The sequence below is a fragment of the Mangifera indica genome, chromosome 12 (genome assembly GCF_011075055.1).
Source record: "Mangifera indica cultivar Alphonso chromosome 12, CATAS_Mindica_2.1, whole genome shotgun sequence".
Lineage (NCBI taxonomy): Eukaryota > Viridiplantae > Streptophyta > Magnoliopsida > Sapindales > Anacardiaceae > Mangifera > Mangifera indica.
This window is the reverse complement of record NC_058148.1, coordinates 13116872-13134228: the sequence shown is the minus strand read 5'-3', so window position 1 is coordinate 13134228 and position 17357 is coordinate 13116872. Positions and strand designations below refer to the sequence as shown.

The 17357-nt window shown below is 31.6% G+C and overlaps 1 protein-coding gene across 1 annotated transcript; it reads left to right on the top strand.

Moving 5' to 3' along the window:
• The first annotated feature begins 4409 nt into the window (after positions 1-4409).
• Positions 4410-6621, top strand: LOC123230306 (vacuolar protein 8-like). Its single transcript, XM_044656474.1, has one exon. It carries the CDS (start codon positions 4707-4709, stop codon positions 6444-6446), a length of 1740 nt encoding a protein of 579 aa, XP_044512409.1. The 5' UTR covers positions 4410-4706; the 3' UTR covers positions 6447-6621.
• Positions 6622-17357: the final 10736 nt, after the last annotated feature.

The window sequence follows — 17357 nt, the reverse complement described above, 5'->3', positions numbered from 1 at the left end:
ATAAATCCAATGTGTTATGAGATTCTCAGCCAACACCCCTCTTGAAAACCCTGAACAGACAGGTGGTTAAGAAGTTGTTTTGTCTTAAAACAGAAAATGGCAAGAATTAAAAGTCTACAAAAATAAATGTGTACACTCTACATGATTTGTCAAACACAAGAGTAAATTAGATTTTCTACCCAAGGTATTACTCTAAATTTCTTTTACCCTTTGGCATAAATAATTCTACCCAAAATCTACCCAAAATCAAACTCATACATATCACCGCACTCACATCATCCAAATTTTTAAAAGATCCTTTTAAATATAAAATTTATATTACAATATGCCTTTTTTTTTTTTTCACTTTTATCATTTTCTTCTTGTTGATTCGACTATTTTCGATGTTGATTCGACTTACACACACACTTGTTGATCTTGTTGTATCTACCTTATTCTTGTATTGCTAATGTTGTTATGCTCATTTCAACTCATTTTGCTAACTATCCATCCCATGAATTAATATTCCCTTTTTCAGCTCCATGCAATATTGATTGTGACTTTTGGTAACTCATCTAATCAATATCATCTTTTCTCATTTTATTTGATGTCAATTTTACTGTCAGTTATACATCTACACTTGAAACTCAATGACGTTACTCTTGTGATCCCTTTTTGATATGACTTAATCGCTCTCCTGTTCTTATCACATGACTTTACTGTTTTTGACAACCTTCACGTTATAGCTTGATTGGTGATAATGGTGAAATTTTAGCGAATGATGACTATGGTTTCAATGACTTAATTGTAAATTTTTAAACCTGTATAAGAATTAAAGTATTATATTTAAAATGTTGAGATTAGATTTTGAAAGAGTCATTGGTTAATTTTTTTCAAAATTCATGCATGATGAAATTATCATTTTGCTGTTACACTGTTAGTTTTTATTTAAATAAAGTTTGATTTCTAATTAAATAGTATAATTGATAAGCAATATTATGTGTGCATGCAAGTCATACATTAGATGTATACTTATTTTATGTATACAAAGTGTGTGTGTATATATATATATATATATATATATATATATATATATTTATATAGTTTTATTGATAACTTACCCATTGGAAAATATTTTTGGACCAAACAGGCTTAACATTCTAGAATAACCTTAAATTTCAACTGGCTTCTTTAAGAATATATGAATATTTGCTGCACCCTGTTGCGCACCAGAAACTTAATCCTGGAAAGAGGAGCCTCAACCTAATTTCCATACACATCAATCTATCATCCACACTTGAGATCCAAGGAATCCTATTCCACCCAAATGCAGTAGTCGATTTCAGCTCCCAAATATGACGTCAATATATGTAATAATATGAGAATATCAAATTCTTGAAGAATATGATTCTATGAAGCTCAACTAGAAATCATATGTTCTTCTAAGCCCTTTACTTCACACTGTTTGATTCATCTTTCATTTAAAATGTCCTGTTTACAAACACCAGTTAAGCCAAACATAAACACAATTGGATGGTAAGTTCAAGTAACCATCGTGAAAATGTTATAGGGTTAGTAAGATTGCAGAAAAAAGGGTGTGTTTTTTCTTTTTCAGATGGTTTTAGTTCACAATTGCATACTTCAAATCTAGTAATAAGTTGAATTTGTGAATGTTTTAAGTTTGGTAAAAACCAGTAGCTGATGATGTTGCTATCAAGATGTGGTATTTTCTCTCCATCCCTCTAACTCTCTCCATTTAAGGTTTGGCCCTTTTCATGCGAAGGTTTTTAGGTGACTTGTCTCCCTCAAAACTCCAAGCTAAATGATAGCTTCATCGGTCCTATTGCACGTGGCCAGGTCTGAACCATCCACGCTTACATCACTTTCACTTCTACTATTTTCTCCCGTATAAGTGTAATCAATCACCATAATTTATGGGTTTATACGAGTTTAGATGTTTTGTTGTCAAGATGGAGATGGGGATTGTTTTTTTTAATTTCATTTTGGAGAATGAGATGCTTTATCATTGTTTTCATGACCCTCTCAGGAGTTGTTCCGATGAGCAATTTTAAATGTTATATTATCAAATGATTAAGTACTATTTTATTTTATTTTAAATTCATCTAATAATATAAAATATTATTTAAATATCTAATTAAACATTCAAACCTAAAGTACGTAGTTTATTGTTATTTGTAAACTGTAATGAAATACCAAACTAATAAGACACCATAGTTTGAGGACTCATTTAATAATGTTTGGTCAAATAGTATAGAAGTAATTAAAGTTTAATTATGTCATTCAACCATCCATTATTAAACACTAATTTGAATAGTATAATACATCGTATCAAAGGTCAAATCTGTTTATTTATTTGAAGGCTTCAATTGCCATAGAATTTTATAAGGTGGTTGGTGCAGCAAATTTCTCCATAGTAGCTATCAGCTTTGGTTGGTAACTAAAACACTAGAAAATATTTCTACTTGTTTGGACGATTATGGGGAAATATTGTGTCTATTGAATCTTATGACCATTTCAAGCAAAAACAGTTGGAAAGATTTGGGTACATAATGAGAGCTTAGGATTGATAAACACCAAACCCAGATGTCAACATCAAGCAATGTCTATTTCTTTTCATCTTTTATAGTGTTTTTCTCATTATTTAGTCAACATTGCTTCTTATTGGAAGAAGATGAGACTTTCTCTTCAAACCAAAGGTATTTAATTCTGTTACTGTTCTTGTGTGTTGAATTTCCCTTCTCCCTCACTCAAAGGCGCCTCCCTGGATAACCCAACTGAATTCTACCTAACATTCAGCAATTAGAAGCCATTAATAGGAGGATTTTAGCAGTCTAGCAAATAGCTAGACATGATAATGGCTATATATTTGATAAGCATAAACTGCTCCACCAGAATAGATCTGTGGAGATAGAGTTGTTTAATCATAAATATGAAAGTAGCAAGAAAAATCCCCACCTGGAAAAGATGGTGAATTTGATTTGTAGTGGAACAAGTATCAGAAAATGTGTAGGCAGGGTGTCCCGGATTAAGAGTGAGGCCATGTCAAATGTGCCGTGGAATTTTTGTTTTGGTGAGAAGGGATGAAGACAGGTAGAGAACAGAGTTGGATGCAATAAACAAACTGGTTTATTTCATTTATCTTATGAGATTGCTTAATACAATGTATCCGTTGTTATTGAAAAACTCATAAAGAGAATCTTATGTGTATTTAGATGATATGCCATTAAATAATTGGATATTTTTTGGAGAGTAACGGCTGGCCGCCTGCCCATAACATAAGAAATCAAAATAATACCATCCTTAAAACCAGGTATAAAGCATACTCATTGCAGCTAGATTACATTAAATAGGAATCTGTCACAAGCAAAACAATGGAGTAGAATTTGTCATTTATGTAATAAGCCAGAATTATTAGAAGATAAGCCAACTAATCAAATCATGGGTCATTCTCTTTTATAATTTTTTTCCCATGAAATCATTTAAAAGCTTATCATCTAGGTTATTTAGAAGGGATAGTGAATACCCTTTTAATCTGTCTTTATGCACTGTTTGACACATGAGAAAAGCTTTTGGGCTTTTGTTTAGGTGCTCTCATTACCTATGCCAAAATACACGAAAAAAGCAAGAAAAGAGAGAAAGTTTGCATGAATCTATGTGTAGGTGTTCATCTCCACTTACTATTGGAAAGGTGACTGCTAGCTCAAGGCATCCAACAAAGTAGCTTCACATGGTGGGGTGAAGCTACACAAAATAAAAGCTAACCTTTTGTTTCTTTTTTCACCTAATCCAAAATCAATGTCCTTAATAATGGTTGGTCCATTTGAGCTTTTGTCTTTCACTCCAGGCCTTAATCCCACATCCCCTTCTTAATTTTCCTCTTCAACTGTTTCTTTTTCTTTTTCCTTTCAACTCATTAACAAATAGCAAATTGAGTAAATCTCAAGTGTGCCATAAAAGTAAGGTTGATAAAGTTCCAAAAAGCTCCCAAATTGCTGTGACATTATTCTAATCGTCAACAAGAAGCTACCGGAACTCTTTCAGTTTTCTTTATAGCTCAAACCACATTTTTCTTCTAATCCTAGCTAAATGATGTAAAAAATATTTATTCAACAGAATCAATAGGTGTATTTTTTGAGCACTTTATTATATAATCAACCACTCTTGATAGTTTGGCCTCTATTATTGGAGTAAAAAATTTGTGGATATTTGAAATTCAACTGCTAAAAAATGTCAGCATGACGAATCTTGAATTAAGGAAGTACATTTACTGTTTAATACCATCAAAAGTACCATAATAAACATATACAAATTCTTTTTTTTTTTTTTTGACAACTCTCTGGATTATCCTCCATTGTCCTTCCATCAAATAAGTTTTTTTTTTCCTGTTTAACATGCATAAACTCCCAGCTTCCAACGGAGATCTGAGACTGTGAGCTACCTTGAACCGTTTGAGAAGACATAAGTACCCTTATCGCCAATCCACTGAGTTGTCACTATTACACAACCTCCCAAAAGGTCAGACCTGTAAATGCACATTTATACCCTCAATTCAATATCAGCTACAACTACCAGAAGATAACAACTCAACTATGCAGTCAGTTTGCATCTTCTCCCTTTGTATTGTCTTTAGCCGCTTTGGATTTGCTCTCTTCATCAAAGTTAATACATGGGTTTGCCTTAAGTTGCATGAAAGTTGAAACCTAAATATGGGTGAACAATCACTCAGACAAAACCAAAACCAAAACTCACCTCAATCATCACCCTTTGACAAAACCAATCTTAGGGAAGCCATTGAATTTATCTCTTCTTTGATTACTCTTTCTCACTCTGTCAAAGTCTTTTCTGTCAAATGGCAGCTGATTCGGAACAAGTTAGAAGAGCTCAATTCAGGCCTTGTAGCTGCTGATAATTGTGATTCTTGTGAAAACTCATCTCTTTCAAACTTGATTCCAGCAATCTTGGTCACTGTTAAAGATTGTTATGATCTTGCAAGAAGATGTGTGGATCTTTCTTACAGTGGGAAGCTTTTGATGCAGAGTGATTTGGATGTTATCTCCACAAAGTTTGATCAACATGTAAAGAACTTATCGGGGATCTATTCCACTGGTGTTTTGACTCACGGTTTTGCAATTATTGTTTCAAGGCCGAGTCTTAATGCTTGCAAAGATGATATGAGGTTCTACATAAAAGACTTGTTGACAAGATTGAAGATTGGAGATAAAGAAATGAAAAGACAAGCTTTGATGAATTTACATGAAGTTGTGGCCGAAGATGAGAGGTATGTGAAACTAGTTGTTTTTGAAGTCAACGAGATTGTGAATATCTTGGTGAATTTTCTTGATTCTTTGAACATGGAAATCCAAGAAGAGGCTACGAGGGTTGTTTCTGTGATTTCTGGGTATGGTTTATATAAGAATGTGTTGATTGGCGCTGGTGTTGTTGGTCCTCTGATTCGAGTTTTGGAAAATGGGAATGATTTTGGTAAAGAATTTGCAGCAAGAAGTTTGCAAAAGCTGACTGAGAATTCTGATAATGCTTGGTCAGTTTCAGCTCATGGTGGTGTCACCGTACTGTTGAAAATATGTTCTAGTGTTGAATATAGAGCAGAAGTCATTGGTCCAGCTTGTGGGGTGTTGAGAAATCTTGTTGGTGTTGAAGAAATAAAGAGATTTATGGTTGAAGAAGGGGCGATTTCCTCATTTCTCAAGCTCGCAAGATCCAAAGAGGAGGTTGTTCAGATAAATTCAATCGAGTTTATTCAAAATATAAGTTATGGGGATGAGTCAATTAGGCAAATGGTGATTAGAGAAGGTGGAATTCGTTCACTTATGCGAGTTTTGGATCCCAAATCATATTTCTCTTCAAAAACAAGGGAGACAGCATTGAGAGCCATTGAGAAACTGTGTTTTTGTTCATTGAATTCTTTAAACATGTTGATGAATCATGGGTTTATGGAAGACCTGCTTTACTTTCTTCGAAAGGGCGATGTTTCAGTTCAAGAATTGGCATTAAAGGTAGCTTTTAGACTATGCAGCACTTCAGAGGAGACTAAGAAGGCAATGGGTGATGCCGGTTTTATGGCTGAGTTTGTTAGATTACTTGATGCTAAATCATTTGAAGTACGAGAAATGGCAATTGAAGCACTCTCTAGCATGGTTTCGGTCCCGAAAAATCGAAAACGATTCATTCAAGGTGATCGAAATATCGGGGTTCTGCTGCAGCTGCTTGACCAAGAAAATGAAAATTCAGGTAACAAAAAGTTCTTGCTGTCTATATTAATGTCATTGACAAGTTGCAATAGTGCTAGAAGAAAGATTGCAGCTTCTGGGTATCTAAAAAACATAGAAAAACTTGCAGAAGCAGAAGTTTCTGATGCTAAAAGACTTGTCAGGAAATTGTCTACTAATAGATTCCGTAGTTTGTTTAGTGGAATCTGGCATGGTTAAATTCAATCTCTGCCCTCTGTATGTATATCTAATATAAGTGTTATCCCATTTCCATTTACCATTGTTTCTCTGCTCTTTCATTAATATTTCCTCATTGCAAAGACAGCTTTAGAACAGCTTTTTGTTCAATGTATCCAGAAGTAGATATCGAATAAAAGCTGTAGTTACTGTTACAGATGATTCTACTTCTAATATTCTGGCAATTGTTTAACACCAGAGAAAGAAAGCAATTACAGTTACTTAAGCTTGACATTATAATAATGTTTTGGATGTATATTAAGTATCACATGGGAATGGCATGTAATCCTGTTGTGCATGTGAATAGCGGCAATCATGCTTTCTGTCTATCTACATTATGGACAAAGAAGATGGTGACACATGAAGTCCCTTTTGTATTTCCTTGTCTTATTTCCAGCCCTTTCCTCATTCTTTTCCAACTTAAGGTAATCACAACTTAACCCATTGAAACAGAATTTTGGGCATGTGGGATTGCAGAATTGCTTGTTATTGCAGAGGGTGGTGGTAGCAATAAGTCCATTTGTGTGAAGTGTGAAGCTGCTTTGTAGATAGAAGTTATGTGGACAATGAAGAGTCGTCTTGATCTTTGACAGGTGGTTATTGTTGTCCATTAAAGACAGAGAGCCCTAAGTGTTCCATATCCTTGTGGGTAAAAAATTGTTTGTGGGTCTGGAAAGAAAGAAAGTTCTATAAATTGAGAAGCTCGTGTAATAAAATGGACTTTATACCGTAGACATAAATCATAATCCTGTTCAAAAAGATAATACTCATCTTATAGTTTGCTTTTAGTTCAAAGGTGAATGATTATCATTTAATGTTGAGAAGCAGAAGAAATGCCATAAATTCGTTTTAAATGCGAAAATGACATGCCTGCACATTGAAATTGAGTTGTATGTTATGAAGAGAAATCACCTGCGCTATAGTTGATTGAAGTTTGGAAGTTGAAAGTTAGATACAGGAGGAAACTAAAGATAATACATGCACATGGCTTCCTCCAATTCCGTTCAACTTTAAGAGAAGTTGAACTCGTTTAAATTTTGCAATTTGAGAAGAAGTTGGTAGATGAGACGATGGAGGAAACTGAACCAGCCATTCTGCTTAACTGATAGATTTAATTTGCTTCAACTCTTGCATACATTTTCCTCCTTCAGTCATTGGAGTCTCACTTTTTTTAACTGAGGCAAATATTTATAGGCTTCCAATAGCAAGAAATCACATCCATCCAATCCAACTTCCTATTTTATAAGCATAAATTGTTGATACTGGCTTACTGTACTTATCCTCCTAAATCCTTTGACAAGGAGAAATAAAGTTTCAGTATTCCCAGTCCCACCCATTTAATTTTGCCAGCTAAATGTGAGCCTGCTGAATGACCAAGTTTAAGAGGATTTGATAGTTTTTGCAGTGCTGTGGCTGTGATTCTCCTTCTATGCACATTCATAAATACCTTCTTCAATTGAAATAACAGGTGAACCATGTCATTGTTGTTTTCAATCTCAACGTGGCTGATTGGAGAGACAAAATGTGGCAATGACAACCATGCAGTGATGGGCTGGCATGAAAAAGATGGGCTTTGTTTATTAATTAATTAATTAATTATTATTATTATTTCTATATGAGTGGAGTTTGGCATTCCACATGAATTAAGAATTTATAATTTTAGGATATTTTGTAAAAATTCAGTTTTTATAATATTCTGTAAATTTCTTAAACACCCTTCATTCCTTTTTCTGATGAAAAAAAAAAAAAAAGTTAACATTATATTCATTTCGCTTATGCTATATACCTCCCACCATTATTATTCCTTTAAAAAAAATTAGAAAATTAAGTTTGAAGTTTAAGAAAAGTTAGAGCTAAAAAAATTCTTACAAATAATTTTAATAAAAAATAAAATTAAGAAACACAAAAAAAAAAAAGAAAAAAAAACTACCATTATTTTTCAGAAAAGAATAATAATAAATTTTATACAACTACAAACAATTTTCAAAATTTTAATTTATTATTTATTCTAAAAACATAGGAATAATAAGATAAAAATGAGGTGTTAAATAAAAGTACTTATTAAAAATCAAATTAATTTTAATAATTTAATTTATAAAAAAAATATGTGTGTAGTATTAATAAATAAATCAACTCTTCTTTTTCTTAAAAAAATTAAGGCCCAATATAGACTGGAGTAGGTTGATAAGGAAGAAATTGTAAATGTGCACATATTGGGCCTGCATGAAACTTTATGGACCAATTAGCCCTTTTCCAAATAGTCAGAGCTTGATCAGAAATCATGGCAAAACTCAAACCATGGTCTCATGGCTGGGATAATAATAATAAAATGATAATAATATTAAACATATGCAACAGAATAATCAATTGGATACTGTGGAACCATAAAAATTTTAATTATTTTGTAAAATTATATTTCATTGTATTTAAGAATCTAGCTTCATTTTATTGATTGTTAATTGAATTCTAGTACTGCCAATGATACTTACAGACAGCTTTTTCTTATAATAAATGAAACTCTCTTCTCTTGGACCACTGACAGTGGAAAAATTTTTTTTTTTTAAGAAATTTTGTGATCTGGTGTTGAGTTGTTCTGCAGGATCTTGGAGTTCTTGAATCAGATAGACATAAATGTTAATGAGATTGAACTCATTCTGCAACCAAACTTCTTGTCGTTATTGCTAAAAATTTAGATGGGAATTGGAGAATAAAAAATCTGGGGCTTGAGCATCTGGGATTCTGTAATAACTAATAACAAATCCCAAGTTGAGGTTAAGTATTTATTAGTTTAATTTTGAGTTTGAAATGGAGGAACTAATGAGCACAGCATGTGGAAAGATGGCAAGTCCTTTTCTATGGATTGGTTGGTGGGATGCAATGCGTTGCAGCAAACACTTAAAACTATTTCGACGGTCATATTCATTACTGTATTATCAATTTCTTGACTAAAATCAGCCCACTAATTTCTTGCTGGGTCCAGATGCTTTAACACTGGTTTTCAAGTAATGAAGTGGCGGATTCTCTTGGAATTTGGTTCATTTTTATCTGAGTCTTCACCACTTGCAGGTTAAAAACAGCAACTTGGGTTACTTGGGATTGAAGATTTATGTTAAAATAGCAGTGGCAATTTGCAGAAAAAGTTAGGGTTGAGTTTTAAAAATACCCAAGAAAGTGGAGGTTTGATTCAACAGTTGAATTTTAAGAGATGGTCCACTTAATTTAATACCATTGATTCTTTGTATAACTTTCCCTTTCTATAGCCAATTCTGGCCTTCAATTCAACTCTTGAAATTTTAGGTCTCTGCAGAGTTCAGCTATTAGGATCAGTGACTGAAATTTTAAGCATGAACCAGTGCCCATCTGCAGAGTTCATCTGTTTTGTGTGATTCGAATGTTTAGAAAATATATAAGAGCATATGTATTCTACAGTGGTTATGGTAATGAGGACAGTTTGTTCATGAAGTATTGGGTGGCACATAATAAATAGGCAACAGATAAAACGCCTAAACAAAATTTAATTCCTTACAACAAGAAAAGTTGTCGATTTTGAATATTTTTAAAGGCATCCCTTCGCACCTTCAAAGGTCATATGATAAAAACAAGAAGGTTGTCTTCAAAATTAATTAATTTAACAACTAATCATAACTTATAAGAGAATTTTTAAATAAGAAAACTGACGAAGGGTTGTCTTGTCCCCTGATGAGTCAATGGGGAATGCGGTGAAAGAGGATTCAATAGTTATGTACAAAGGAATTTAGATTGTTATACTGGCTTTGTTTTTATGAACAGCCCAATTTAACGAACACTAGGACCTTTTAATTCACGCGATTAAAAAAAAAGACAAAAGGATTATTCCCACCCAAAGTTTATTGCTTTTTCAAATTGGTATTCATTAATGGTTGAAAACTAAGCACCCATTTGTAAGCAAGCTATTAAAATTAACTAAATAAGTTAAATATTAAAGGTAAAATCGTTATTTTACTAATAATATAGTAAAAATAATAAAATATTCTTCATTTTTTCCTAGATTTAAAAAATTAATAATTTTTTTTGAAAATTAAATTTTGAAGTGTTACATTTTTCCTCTTATCTCTCTTCCTTTTCCGATGTTGATGTTACTGGTCGGCTTCTCTCTCTCTCTTTCTCTTTCCATGAAAATGATTCGTCTAGAGATGATACTGAAAAAGAAGAGGAAGAGAGAATTCAGTTGGTGATGGTACTAGAAAAGAAGAAAACTCTAAAGGAGAAAATATAACATTTCAAAGTTTGATTATAGAGAAAACGGTTAGTTTTTTAAACTTAAGAAAAAATAAATAATGTTAACTGATTCTGTTAATTTTAACAGTTTATGAGTGAGTATTTGAGTTTTTAATAGTTAATGAATAATAATTTAAGAATGCAATCAACCTTAGGTGGGAATAAATCCTTTGGCCAAAAAATAAATAAAAAAATAAATAAAATGGGAATCAAAATTATAGAAACTGAGAAAGCCATGAACAACGCAAGGCATCAAATTATTTATCACTTAAGACAAGGGAGATTATGTGAAGAAAACAACAGAAAGGTTAAGCAACGTCTATCTTATTAATTATTTATTTACAGTAAGATTTATTTCAAGCAAGATCGATCCCTTGAGAAATTAAAAATACTTTTGTTTCCAGCAACGCTTTCTTGCATGGACGCTAGCTTCTCCTACGTACGAACAAAAAGAAATTGCATCGATGAGTTGCTCGTTCGTCAGGCACATGGCTTATGATGAATAATTAATAATATTATAAGATATTTGATTATAATATTTTAATGACAATTGATTAAACAATATCGTATTATTGCATTATCAAGGAAAAGATAATATGATAGTCATCTACATTAATATATAGTTTATAAAATGGGGATGGACTCATTATAATATTCACATGTCATGCAACTCTAAGTCCTTATCTCATAATACATTTACGTGGCATTTAGTTAAAAGTTTTTCTAGATTATTTTAGTAATTTAAATTTTCAATAAAATTATGTATATCTATTTTTGATATACAATTTATATATACAGATGAGGTGTTATCATGTGATTGGATGTTTCTTTATCATATGATGACACATGTTTTAAAATTACTTAATTATATGATGACACATAAATGTATACATGAATTATGTACCAAAAATAGGTACACATAACATTGCTCTTAAATTTTATTATTTATATTATTTTATTTGATTTATTAATAATAAAATATTTTGATAATATTTTATTATCAGTAGTGATATGACGATAATATCGTGAAAAATTTGATTATTATCTTCATCTTAGGTATTTTAAGATTATTAAAATAATCTTGATTTTGTTATTATTATATTTTTATTTATTAATTTTTTAAGATAAAAATAATCTTGTTTTTAATTAATATAACAAATAACATAAAAAATATTTTAAATAATTATATCTAAGAGTATTTAAGTAAAATAATATAATTATTAATATTATTTTATTAATTCTAACCGAATATAATAATTATTTATACATACTCATTTTTATCAAATTTTATAAATATAGTAAAAAGTTATACCTAATAATTTTTAAAGTAATTTATTTTTGAGATTATATTTCAATTTTAATAATAAAATATTTCTCAAATCAAACACCTTCTTAAGAGATATTAATCTTCACAGACTTTGCGAGGTTATTTGGTCCAAAGTAAATAAACATGCAAACTTTGGGAGTATAGATAGATATGAGTTGAACTGATTTGAATTTATTTGTCAACTTAATTTGAACGAGTTTAAAATAAATTTAATTTTGATTAATTTGAGCTCAAGTCTAAATTTAAAAATTTAATATTGTTTTTGAATCTTAAATTTAAAAATATTTTATTCAACTTAAATAAAAAAATATTATTTTAATTAATATATATTAAAATTATTCTTTGGCCGATGACTCAGTCAGGTTTTGTTATTCGCATTTTATTTTACCCAAAGATCGTTGACTTAAAATTTAAGCTATCGACTTCTCAATTAATCCCTATCCGGTGTACCAAATACTGTCACATTGTCGGTTGACGGTCTCCTGCGGTTTGTTGAGTGAGAGAGAGAGAGAGAGAGAGATCAGTCATGCTGAGCAATTTGGTTTGACTTTGCCAAACTTCATTAATCATTCATGTAATTTCGAAATGGGAAGAAACCAATTGGCATTTGCCACCTTACGTATTTCATAATGAGTTCAATTTCTGATGTGGGAATAATCCACACTTAAAAATTTCTGCACTTTTATTTCATTATTCTAACTTCAGCCTTATCCCCTCCTCCACATCGCATTGAATTTCTAATTTATGACGATTTGGTATCCTCTTTGAATTATTTGAATAAAATTAATTTTTTGGGTTTTCATCTAGTTATTAATAAGGCCGAATGACTATTTTCCACCCAAGGTATGTTGTAATGATAAGTTTCCACTCTTTAACTATAGAAACACCAAATACCCACCCATGACCAGTTAAATTTAACAAAACCCTAACGTCTAAAAATTTTATCTCTTTTTGCCCCTCTAAACTTTAAAAACTAAAATTTTCCCTCAGCCTAAGTTTTAAAAAATGGTAATTTCACGTTAGGGTTTGGTTTTGAAATCTCCGACGACCTCTCTGGCTCTATTGTCGACGACCTCTCTTTCTTGAAACATTCTCTCCTTTCGATGATCTCTTTCCTCCTATTTGGAGGGTCGATCGACGTCGGAGAAGCCTTAGGAGACGAAGAACTTCGTCGGGGAAAACGAAGTTCTTCGTCTCCCAAGGCGTCTCTGATGTCGATTGACCCTCTAAATGGGAGAAAAGAGATCGTTGGAAGAAAAAGATTTCTTAAGAGGGAGAGGTCGTCGACAATGGAACCGGAGAGGTCGTCGGAGATTTCAAAACCAAACCCTAGGGTGAAACTGCCATTTTTTAAAACTTAGACTGGGGAAAAATTTTAGTTTTCAAAGTTTAGGGGGGTAAAAATGAATTATATTTTAGTTTATTTTTTAATATTATAGATAAAATGACGATTTTACCCTTATCACTGTTATTTTTAACTAGTCATAGGTAGGTATTTGGTGTTTTCATAGTTAAAGGGTAAAAATTTGTCATTATAGAATATTTTGGGTGGGAAATAGTCGTTTGGCCTATTAATAATTTAATTATTATTTAACTCTTCATAAAGATAAGAGACATTAAGCTAAAGAGGGGGGGTCAAAAATGATTTTTATGTATGAAAACATAATGTCACTATGACAATTGAAAGGGAAAGTAAGAGCATAGACAAATAATAAAACCAATTTATATGGTAAAATATCTAAGAAAGCAAAGTAATTATTAAATAATTTTAAACGGGGAGATTCATAATTTTAAGTACGTGTGAACATAATCACATGTGACGCAGAGGATCCCCCAAAGTCTCGCCACATTTAAAAAACAAGAAAAGAAAATTGGAATGCTATTTACGAAAGGCCAAACGACTATTTCCCACCCAAGGTTTGATGATTTCTCAAGTTTCTATCTTTTAACTATAGAAACATCAAACACCTACCCATAATCGGTTAGATTTAACAAAACTCTAACGGTGGTAAATTTAATCTCATTTTTCCTCCTAAAAGTTTAAAAACTAACATTTTTTCGCTAAACTAAGTTTGAAAATATTGTATTTCCCCCCTTAGGTTTGAAAATATCGCATTTCCCCCTAGGGTTTATCTCTCCGGTGCCATCACCGGCCGTCTTCCCCTCCCGATGGTTTCTCTTCCACTGACGACCACCCTAAACTCTTGCACTACTCATCCGACGTAGAGATAAGTTGTCTGGGAAGAGAAATCGTCTTCCCAGACGACGAAGATGAGATCTCGTCTTCGTCGTCTGGGAAGACGATCGTCTTCCCAGATGACTTATCTGACGACGACGATTGTAGTTTTCTTCATCGTAGTTGGAAGATGAAGACGAAGATTAAGTCCGATCGCAGTTGAAAGATGAAGACGACGACGACTGGGAAGACGAAGAACTTCGTCTTCCCCGACGAAGTTCTTCGTCTTCCACGACTTCTCCGACTCCGATGGGAGGTCCAAATGAGAGGAAAGAGATTGCCGGAAGGAGAGGATGCTTCGGGAGGGAGAGACCGTCGGCAATGGAGTCGGAGATGTCACCGGAGATTTCAAAAAGAAACCCTAGGGTAAAACTGCGATTTTTTAAAACTTAGGCTGAGGGAAAATTTTAGTTTTTAAAGTTTAGGGGGGCAAAATAAATTCTATTTAAGTTTATTTTTAATATTATAGAGAAAATGACAATTTTACCCTTGTCACCGTTAGAGTTTTGTTAAATTTAATCGGTTATGGGTGGGTGTTTGATATTTCCATAGTTAAAGGATGAAAATTGAGAAAACATCGAACTTAGGTGGGAAATAGTCACTTGGCCTTTACGAAATAGACCATCACATCAGCAAGGCCCGCCGGGACCATATAACACTGCTTCACCTTTTAAAGTCAATCACCCTCTTTACCCCTTATTTTTCAACTAAAATGTGATTAGTCACGCCAACCTAATTTGAACACTTTAATACCAATTTCTTAATTTAGATCATAACCTATAAGATGTAAGATTTCTATTTTTCAAAGTATTATATACTTTATGACCATGTTAATTGTACGTGATTATTATTATTATTATTATTTTTTAATTTAAAATTATTTATTCACGTAATAATAATCAAATACATTAATTAATAAATATAATAACTTTATTTTAAGTAATTTTAAATTTAGGTGTACATAGTTGAATATTAGTGCGGTTGTGGTGTGCCCTTGGACAAAATGTGAAGTCAAGGTGGATGAAATATGGCCAAACTAGCATGTTGCACTCGAAGTAAACGTCGAATGGCACCACTTGATAGAATTAGCTGTGTTTTTGGCTAGCCGTTTGGTTCAATCGACTTAAATTTATTTGGACGGCAACGGCGCTAATAATTGAATGAAAATGAGTATTTTGTCAATATTTTACTACATTTATTTGGACGGCAATTGACTTAGATTTTAGCCCATTTGATGGAAAATCAAAATTCGAGATTATGTATAATCAAAATCAATCAAAATCCTTTCTTGTAAATTCATAAATTTCACACTCAATACGATAAATCATCAAATAACCACAAACTACATAATCAGTGGATATATACATCACAGAAAAAAGTAAAAGTTAATAATTGTCAATATTTTTATAATTTCTTTAATATGTCGAAGCGATTTTTTATTATTAAATTATTTTTCATGATACCAACAATTATATGTCATTATTTTACTACTACTTCAAAAACACACTTAAGGTTGCTTAGTAGTAAAATGCCTATCAATATTCATGGTTTTACAATTTTTGTATTTATTACACATGTAACACTAGTTTCTCCTCTTAAAATTTAAGACTATGTGCAAACTTAGGGACTATGTTTTTTGGGACATCACTCTTAGTATTCATGTGGTTGGTTTGCCAAAATCCACTTAAATTATTAAATAACATAACTGTGTACGTTCAAATACCGAATCAATTTTTCACTCTTTATAATATAAGTAATATTATATGTATATATTTTTAGTATATAAATATATATATATAGATATATCATCATATGATTGGATATTATTTGATCATTAATTTAAAATCATTCAATCATATTATAATACATTTATATATAAAAAAATATATACACATAATTTTATTGTTATAATATTTTATATTAAAGTTTTTCAATATAATAATTTTCCATTGGTACAAGTTTCATAACTAACAAGTAACAATATAGAGCAATACAATATGTGTTCACTTTGGATACATAATTGTATATATATTTATATGTAATATCGTATGATTGAATATTATTTTATTTTTAATTCAAAATTACTCAACTATGTGATGACATAAATACAGTAACGTAACCATTGGTCCTTCTCATAGAAGTTGGAATGATGATTTTGAAATTTGATGGAATATGTGAAGACATCAATGGTTTCATCTTTAAGTGGGTTTGGCATCTTTAATTTTATAAAGATGGAAATCTTACATGTCCATTTTACTCTTTAAAGTTAAACATGTCGCTTTAAAAATTAAAATGACGAATCAGTGTGCCATTCAATTCGAGTGAATTTTGTCACCTTTTGTGGAAATTTTAGTAACAAGATTGTTCAGAGTCATAGCCGAAATTTCTCCAGAAACGGACCCCCAGATGTTTAGGGTTGAAAGCGTAGCCTGATTTGATTAAAGTTGATGCAGTCATCCCATTCTCCATTTCACATTGTAAACTATTGTTTCTGCCCAAGGTTTGCCATGCTGACACTTTTCACCCTTTAATTTTTCAAAATTACATTTTCTCACATTATGTCTTGATAATTTAAAGATTTAATTAGTTAAATTTTTTTTTAATTTCAAAACAATATAAAATATATAAACAAACCTAACATTTCTTTCATAATTTATCTATATGATATTTATTTAAAAATATTACAATAATATTAACATCACATCCACTCTAAAATTTTTATAATGTTATGCTGACATCACCAGCCACAAAACATTGGCTGTCAGATAAAGGAAGCAGCAGAGTTCAACCATGTTTCCTTAACTTTGTTTGTGTATTTGTTACACAACCTGTCACTGCATGTGAAACTAATTTTGCTACGAATAGCAACTACTTTTGCTTGTTGAATTGCACTTCTTTATTATTAATCGGATTTAATTTTACAATGAATTACGTTTCCCATGAAAGGGTGGACTTAAAACACGTTTTTATCTTTGGATGATTAAAATAAGAGCAATACTATGTGTACCTATTTTGGGTACACAAATGTATACACACTCATATGTATCATCATATGATTAGTTATTGTTTTATT